This window comes from Solanum lycopersicum, chromosome 5 (assembly GCF_036512215.1).
Source record: "Solanum lycopersicum chromosome 5, SLM_r2.1".
Classification (NCBI taxonomy): Eukaryota; Viridiplantae; Streptophyta; class Magnoliopsida; order Solanales; family Solanaceae; genus Solanum; species Solanum lycopersicum.
The window spans coordinates 4,291,673-4,300,867 of NC_090804.1; the positions used below are offsets into that span (position 1 = coordinate 4,291,673).

The 9,195-nt window shown below is 36.8% G+C and overlaps 1 protein-coding gene across 1 annotated transcript; it reads right to left on the reverse strand.

Moving 5' to 3' along the window:
* Positions 1-573: 573 nt before the first annotated feature.
* Positions 574-8,387, reverse strand: LOC101265022 (receptor-like protein 4). Its single transcript, XM_004238915.5, has 9 exons — positions 7,931-8,387; positions 6,767-7,828; positions 6,532-6,679; positions 5,494-5,565; positions 5,207-5,275; positions 4,597-4,665; positions 4,305-4,382; positions 1,752-1,957; positions 574-934 (listed from the first exon to the last, which is right to left on the reverse strand). The coding sequence occupies exons 1-9, from the start codon at positions 8,016-8,018 to the stop codon at positions 828-830; spliced, it is 1,899 nt and encodes a 632-aa protein (XP_004238963.1). The 5' UTR covers positions 8,019-8,387; the 3' UTR covers positions 574-827.
* Positions 8,388-9,195: the final 808 nt, after the last annotated feature.

A 9,195-nucleotide genomic window follows, 5' to 3' on the forward strand; every position in this document is an offset into this window, starting at 1 on the left:
ATTTTCGAAAAAAATGAAATCTTATACCAGACTTTTATTTTTACAAAACACCCTCTATAATAGTTATTTGCTTTGTATTACATAATTTTTTAAATGCACACCAGAAAGTATGAGCGAACGATCAATTATTGTTGAGAGGATTTGAAAGAACCGAGTCTGTAAAAGGTTTATCGGATGGGTAAGAAAGACTCCGGTCTATCCAATTCAAGTTCAAGACCGGTTAAGAGAGCTACATCTAGCAGGGTTGGGCTCATCATCCCGAATCGAAAATGAAAGAAATTGGTAATGAAAGACCAGATCTTTTTTTTTTCAAACGGAGTCAATATTCCGTGAATATGAAAGCGATGATATGGTTGTTGATAAAAATAACAAACAATCGACTCAGAGTAACAAAGTCACATACTTTGTCTACTTCAAGGTGTATGGAATGATGCTTATTGCACTCATTCCAAACTACAATATTGCAACAAGGTCCAATTGACTTTTAATACAAACTTATAATTAGTTTTGATAGTTTTTAAAATTTATGGGCATAAATCATATTTATAGAATATGAATACACAATTATGTAAATTATGGAACAAAACAAAGAAAAGTTGACTATCTCTATGTGCATTACATGTTTATGAGTCACAAATCTTAGTATGTGTGTTTGTCAAATGCCCAAAATTGGGTATGATACAATGGAGGCATTTGCCTAATCTATCATTAACAAATTGGCATTAATTGAACTCTACAAAAACAAATCTAAATTCTACATACCCCCTTTAGGGACATAATTTTGTTTACCTCACCACTTCTATCTGTCTCCTATTTGGCAAGTTATCTCATGTTGCATTGTATGTTGGTATAAATCCTTTGGCATGTTGGCTCTCCATTTCTAGAGTCATCAGTGATTTTTGTCGTTGGTACCTATTCCTCTTTGCAGCTAATGCTGTAAAGACAAATTTCGCAAGCATAGAGATTAGTTCACAATCAGAATAAACAACAATGCTACAAAGAGAACTATGATGCTCAGACTCTTCGAAAATTTCAACAGAGGGCATATCAGATCCTCCAAAATAGAGCATTTTTTGAGGATCCGATGTAGTGCAACAACAATTTTGGATTGTGAGGTACCTATCATCCAGCATACCCAATAGAAACAGATAATTTCATGTTAAGAAACTAAAATATAGATGATTGTGAGCTTGCTATACCAAGATTTTAGTAACACATACCAAATTGATGATCTGCACTTCTCTAAGAATATGATGACTCGCATAAGTACACATCTTATACGTCACAGAACCAACTTAAGCTCTATTATTCGGCCATAAACCAGAACAAATATTACCACGGTATAGTTACGACAACCCACCTACTGGTCTGGTTTGAATCTTTCCAAAATCAGTTAGGCAGATAAAGAATTGAATATGGGAAACAATATACGGACATACAAGACGAGTATATTATGGATAGGGACAATGACATCTATGACTATGGTATAGCAATGAAGAAAAATTATATCTAAGATATTCCACAAGAAAGTAGAATTCAGTTGTATGAGTTGCACAGATGATGGAATATAAAACTGTTAGCAAAAGTTAGCCAGCCAACACCTTTTCTTTTTTTGTTTTGAAAATCTTGTTAAACTTGTTGCGAACACAATTTTTTTATAGACATGATAATGGAGAATAATGTTATCTTTGATCTCAAAAAAAGAATGCTATGGAAAGAGAATATGTTGTAATCTCCCAGAAACCACTTACACATCATCTCGTGTGGCAGACCAAAGTCATAATCATTCTGCCTCCTCTTGTAGCAAATGTACGCCACCAAAAGTACCACGCAAATAAACACTAGACATGATATTCCAATTGCAACTTTACCAGCCGTAGAGAGACCATTTTTACTCCAGAATAACGGACAATCAGGCAAAGTAGGTCCGCCACACAACCCTTTATTACCAGAGAGGCTATGGAAGCAAAAAAATACTCAGTTAGAAAACAGTGAAAAGACTAGTACATGAAGAAAGTAACAAAATGTAAACCTCTGCAAAATTCACCACTATCTTCTACATTTCTTTTATCAAACAAAACAGAAAAGCACTGGGGACACCACCTTGACAATTATTTTACTATATTGTACACATTTTCCAGAAAACCTTCAAAGATTACAGTAACCTGTTTGTTTTTTTCCTTTCATTTTTTGCATTTCTTACAAGTTTGGAGGACAAAGGAGATGAATCAAAAGCAGGTGAAACAAGCTCCCCACCCCCACCCTAGAAGGTACCGTTAGACGACTTCATTTAGTCATCTTAAGCCTGTGATTTATCACTCGTAATATTAAAAGTAAGGCAAAACATGCAGTGAAAACCCTGCTTGCGAAGAATAGCCATACCGGCCGTCTCTCAACCTCCTCTCAGTCCTTTCAAGTTTCAAACCAGAAATCTTCCATATTCTAAGTAATTTTTTTCTGCTTTATCCAGTTTTTTCCCTGCTACTTTTTTCAATAATATTTATAGGTTATCTATTCAGAAAAATAAAGTATATAAGCATCCACTGATTTTGAGGCGCATCTCTTTTTGCCGTCTGGCTTTCTAAAAGTCAGGTAAGAACAACTACTATTACTAAGCTTTGGTCCCAGACAAGTTGCAGGTGACTATATGAAACCTCAGTGACATGTCTGGAAATAAAGTGACAATTGTGACTTATGAATAGATGGGAATACCTATGTGGTTTGCGAGCTATTGCATAGGAGCGGGGGTTTCACGGGTGGCTGCGGGTTTTCCTTGTCATTAAAAAAAAATACATGGGATACATAGTACACTATCATCTACACTTAACTGTTTCCAACCACCAAGTTATTTCATTCAGAACATAACAAACTATGACGAACATCAGCCATCCTATCCTACCAAAAACATATTAGTGAGGACGAGCATATACCTGATTTGCAAAGTGGGATTCGGGAATCTATTATTTTCTATCAGTTTTACACACAAATATATCTACTTTGAGTTCTTCTAAGCCGCTCTAGGGTTACTTTCACCTAACCAAATGCTGAACCAAATCTAGATTCTAAAACTGTCTCCCGGGGTTTGAACCAACTATCTGATGAACAACATTATTGTCCATATAAAGCCTCAAAAAATACCATCTGCCTACTAGACTAATAATTTATATCATTAGCGAACTCTGTCACAGACAACTAGTCATCCAAATGACCACCGAGTTTGGGTATGAGTTGTTAGGATGTATTTAAAACCATTGAACCATTTTTTGTATGTATTGGCAATCTTTGGTTGAGGCTAGACACTGTAAGAGTGCTACTTAACTTAAATTGGACATATGTGAAGACCTTACCGCAGAAATACTCGTTTTTGATAAACGGCATGTTGAACAATAGTGAAATTTTGTATAAAAGCTTTGAAAAGAGGTTTTAGGCAGCCCTTGCCCAAGTCATAGTGGGAACGCAGAGTTACGTGGTACTTGTGTTGATGGGAGGTAGCAGATATCCAGTGGCTTTGCTGAGGTGAACACAAGCACCACCGTCATAAAAAAGAAGAGGTTTCAGGCAGCGATGTTTGCAAATGAATTTGAAACCTGATGAGTTCTATCCAATCTATACATTGTGTATGATATGATACATCACTTACTAGCATGAAACCAGTTTCGGATGCATTGTTATTCAGATTGAGCATTAACGGGATAGCATACAATTATTTTGCATAGTTGTGATTCATCACCGGAATATGTGATTGCTGGTAGTTGTAGTCATGTGTACTGCTCTACTGTGAGGAAGGCATCATGGCTTCGACTCAACGAGTGTCAGTGTGCCAAAGGTTACAGGATTGGCATATGTTAAGTGGTTGATGCACTATGTGTGCACAATTTCTGCTATGAAATAGCTTGCGGGCACAGAGGTGGTCCAGTTCAGTATAATATGGTTGTTATACAGTAGCATTATCACATGTTTGCATTGATTTCTGTAAGATAATTATCCCAAAAGTTTAGGGACTGGTTAAAGATGCTTAGAGTCTAGAAGACCCATTGAAGTTACTTTTATTGTCCATGAAACAAAGGGCAAACTCCAATTTAAACCATTACGCCATAAGGTATTTTTAACAACCTAAACAAGATTTTAACAGAGGGAAGCACCTCTTTTGATGCACTAATAACATGAGTAGCAGAGGCACCCTTCATCGAATCAGTCTTGTTTTTTTAGTTAAAGCACAGATTCAAAAATTTAAAATCTACTAAAGTAAGACCATAAAATCTACTGAAGGAAGAACTTTATAAAGAAAATAGAGAATGACATACTCAATAGCTCCACCATGGACCCCAATGGAAAGAAGTTCCTCGGGCACTTGGCCTTCTAGTGCATTACCATTCAAAAACCTGAGTAAGTTACAGTGTAACTGTTAGAACTATGTAGAAGTTAACTAGAAGGAGATAAATTTCTTTTGTCTGAATGAGCCCAAGTAATTTATAACCCAACTACTAATCTTGTTCTCTATGACAATAATTAAATAAGCAACTGGTACCTCACAAAGAGTGAAATATGCAACGACAAATCTGTAAAAAGATTATTGTGAACAAGAACGAAGCTTACACAATCTGCAAGGTTGAAGAAGCCAGAGTATCTGGTAGGGTTCCAGTAAATTTGTTATTTGATAAATCCCTGCACAAAAAATCTTCAAATGATGAATAGCAATAACATGACAGCAAACCAGTTTGACGAAGGTGGTTAGCCCTTCAAAAGAGACTAGAGTACCGCCAACATATCCTAAATTACAGAGTGGTTGAGCACTTGTTTTTACGCCTATATTTTAACAAGAATATCAATAATAGGGGACAGTTTCAGGAAAATTTGATAAAAAAGCACTTCAATTAAGACATAACTGGGAGGGTTCAAACTTCAGGCTTTAAAAGCTGGCGTTGTTCTGTTACCTAAACTTCAAGCTAAGGCCTAAGGATTAAGGAGATTTTTCTTTAAAAAAAGGCCCGGGGAAAAAAAGGAATTTACAAGAGGTACTTGTTAGGCTAGTAGCAACTGAGTGGATCAGAAAAATCTGGCAGTTTCAATATTCAGGAATCCAATAACATTCAACAATTTATGTATGTGGACTTGATAAAACTCATAATTCTAATATGCAAAGCAGCAGACAATTTCAAGTAAACAAATGCATGACCAAGAACACAGAGCTGAAATCTGGTCTTACAGTTTCACAAGAGACTTCTGACCCAATCCCCATGGTAGAGAACCTCCCAAAGAATTAGAACTTAAGTTCCTGCAACACAAAAAGGTAGGAGAAGGTAGAATGACTATTTGCAAAGGCCAAATTAGCAGGGGTAACAAACAGTGAAAGTACATAAAAGAAACTGATGCAACTTAAATGATCCAATCAAAGAATTATTCATCACTGTGCAGGAGGATTAGCAACATGTGAAATTCCAGTATGTAAGAGCAAAATTGTTAAGAGGTAAGAAATTGACAGTTGATACTTACAAGCTTACCAAATTAGACAAGAGCCCAATTTGGTCGCTGATATATCCCTTTAAGCCTTGGCTTCCAAGATCTCTGAAAGATAAGAACTCAAAGAATCAAGAAGGATATACATGTGCTGGATTAGTTATCACTAGATTTAATCAACAGAAAGTCAAGGGATATTTGTTACGGAAAAAAAGATCTGTTTCTTTCCTTCTTTGACACACAAACTGAAATTAAAGATTACATCATTTGTCAAGTTAGAAGTGAGATCAGTAGGATATGAAAGAAGAATGCTGTCTTAGAGAAGGTGGAGCAATGGAAATTTCACACTTTAATAGTCCAGCTACAGTGGTTTCTAGGAGCTCGTGTACTAATGGATCTGAAATGTGCATTAACTCCACGACACTTCTTTATGGCCTCATTAAGGTGAATTGACACCCCAACCCAAATGCCTCAGCCTCGCCATGGAATTTCAAAGATAACTTTCAAGGAATTGAGTTCTTAAGCATAATTCGGCCAAATGCTTTTAAATGTTTTTTTCTGGTAAGATCATGTAGCACCACAGTATTTAGTAATAACCAAAAGAACTGCGAAGCATAAACTTTTTGACCCAAGTACTCGTGCAGCAAGTTGTGCATTTTTTAATTCTCTGTTTCATTGTTCAGAACAGAAATATAGGTGATTTACTTGGGCAATAGCTGCTCTAAACAACTCCATACACTTCTAATTATGCTCTGAAATTCGGTATTGCAACTAGAAGTAAGATATTGATTCGTTTCTCATACATCTGCATTAGTTTTCTAGCTCGCCCTAATGTTCTCAACACAAACAACCACTATTTAAATTGTTATTATATCTCACCTATGACGTGCTTATCGCCACATGTTAGTATCGCCCCCCCCCCCCCCCCAATCAAATACGAAATGGACCAAAGTAGCAGTAAAGTTATATCCAAACATCAAACGCAGGCTAGACACTAACTTAGCTCATATATTCTCCAGTCAACATTTAACCTAATTGTATCCACGTACAGCAGACAGAAAAGCAATCACTTACATTTGGGATATCACAAGCGATCCATTCGTAGTGGAACGACAAGTAACACCTTCCCAAGCATCCCAAGTAGTAGGAGCACAAGGGTCACCATTCCATCCCATTCTATCCGGAACTTTAAGCGACTCCTTCAATGCTTTCATAGCAACAACTACAAACACAAGTATAAACAGCTGAGTCAATCACCAAATACACGCAACAACAAGAAGTTCTTGAAATAAACTAAATCACGGTATACCTTGTGCAGGAAGAGTCTTGAGATCAGCTGGAATAATAGCATAATTCTCTAGCCCACAAATCACAGGAGCACCCACAATAGGCACAAGCCTCACACTCAACTCAGCACTACTCAAATTCTTAACAACATATTTGAAATCATAAGCTGCAAAACTCCCAACTTCCTTGTAAATATCCACTCTACTCACATTCTCACCATTCACTACAATCTCAAACACCCTTTTACCTGCCTTATTCACACTAACATCAATTTCAGCAAAATGAAACCATAATAAGTAATCCAATTTAGCGTCTACCGGTAACAGATACTCCAAAAATTCACCCCCTTCACCAATTATAGTAACTGCAGATTGGTACAATTTCAAAGGAAAATAATTTGGAGCTCTATCTACATTTATCACATTTTTAATAGCAGAAATAGCTTTAACAGTTGCTCCGGTGGTTTTAACGGCAATCTTAGACCGGAAATCGGCATCCGATTGCCATGACCGGCCGAACCGGTCAGTGTCGTTGCTAAAACCGGGTCCCCATTGATCCGACCCGCTAGAAAATCTACCATAATTCACCAAAATTGAAGTGTCATTGACTAGATAAGAAGCTGGATCAATTTGGGTAATTTCAAGAGAAGCAATAACCGGTGAGTCAGTGGCAATACTGTAAAAACAAACATTAGCTTCATCATCGGAAACTGTAAAAAACAGATCGGAATACGCGCCGGCGCGTGAGATAGTTTCGTGCCAAGGTGACCTCCATTGAAAGACAACATTACCCTCAACGGAAACATCAAACGACGGCGAGTGCGACTTTCCGTCGTAATTATCATACACTGTAAACGTCCGGAGCTGGTACCTGCCGGAGGGCAAATTGGGGATCACATAACAGTTCTTCTTTCCAGATGAAATGGGGAAATAACGAAGGGTTTTCTCCTGTGAGTGCTGAAAGTGAAGAGGTTCCGATACAACGGAAATTGCTCCGCCGGTAAAGTACCGGTCGGAAACCCATGTAGTATTGAAGATATCAGTTGAATTTGAGAGACCCCCACAATCAATATGCAAAGAGTAATCTGTAAAAACAGAGCAAAACAGCTAGTTAGTCAATAACAGTCGATGAAAACTGAAAAACTGAAAAATGGAAGAATGTAATAGAAGAATTTGAAGTTGCTTACTGTAAGGATAGTGAAGAGAAGAGGAAGAAGGGAGAAAAGGGAAGAGGCAAACGAAGCAGATGATGAAGAAAAAAGGGAAAGGAGTCATGGTGTAATAGGGAAGAGGAAGATATTGTTGGTTCTTTGTACATATGAAAAAGCTATGGCGATTGCATGGTGGTGGAGTGGTGGCGTGGGGGTGGGGTAAGGGGTAGCGAGATTGACGGGGTAGTGTAGGAGAGAGTATGTATGAAGGAGTTGAAGATTAAAGAAGACTGGTTTTGATGTGATGAAGTTAAGCCAAGATTGATGCTTTGATTTTTTTGACTTTTTCGGACTTAGGAGAGAGAAAGCATAGTTGTGTGGAGTATCGAGTCAAGTAATTATCGAAAATAGTTTTTTTATCATTTAACGATATAGAAATAATGGTTACGTAGATCGCCTATTTTCGAGACTTATTGAAATACCTTTGGAAATGCCACAATGTATTTGACGTACAATAATATATTAAAAGCGAATCTCATAAAAAGATTTCTAAACTTGTTAGGTTTTTCTCCTTATATACCTCAACTACGTCATTTTCCTATTGAATTTTTAAATCACTCATAATTTGTTCCTATCAAACATTGTGGGCTGATGTGCACAAAATGTGATCTCACGTTGCTTGAGTGCGTGAAGACATTTTAAAGACACTGATATGGATTCCAGCACCACCCACCAACGCTCTTGTTCCCTTTTAACCCTAATTCCTCCCCTTTCTCTTATTTCTCCACTTTTCTTTCTCTTCATCATTGAGTTGAAGTTGCTTATTAGAATATATCTCTTCTTCTTTGATTTTTTTGTAATTATCAAGTTTCAATGTCGAAGTTATCTTGTTCATCGATTTCTTTTTCTTCAAGTTAGAAGTGTTTTTTTTTGGGGGGGGGGGGGGGGGGTGAATGAGCTTTAGTTTTTTAAGTTTGGAAATGATTATATGACATGTAAATGGACTGAAGTTTGATTGGTTGCAATTTTTACGTGAGAAAGGTGGATCTCACGCGCACTATCAACCAAAAATATTTGCGGAAGTTTTGTGCCACATAGCTCAACAGTGTTTAAAATAAATAAATCATGGGTGGTTCAAAGATTCAACAAGAAAATGACGTAATTAAAGTATATGAGAGGAAAATTCTAACAAATTTAAAGATTTGTTATATGTTTGACCCATATTAAACTACTATTTCAATAAATATGCGAGTCAGATATTACATATATCCTGTTCATACGTATATTCTATTTTCTATAAA

Bases quoted from the DNA above. Each gene is read 5' to 3' on its own strand.
- LOC101265022 (XM_004238915.5), bottom strand. From the start codon at position 8,018: ATGACTCCTTTCCCTTTTTTCTTCATCATCTGCTTCGTTTGCCTCTTC. The intron at 5,566-6,531 runs GTAAGTGATTGC...CTTATCTTTCAG, and splicing joins TCGCTTGTGATATCCCAAAT to AGATCTTGGAAGCCAAGGCT. The intron at 935-1,751 runs GTAAGTGGTTTC...TTGTCTTTACAG, and splicing joins TCTGCCACACGAGATGATGT to CATTAGCTGCAAAGAGGAAT.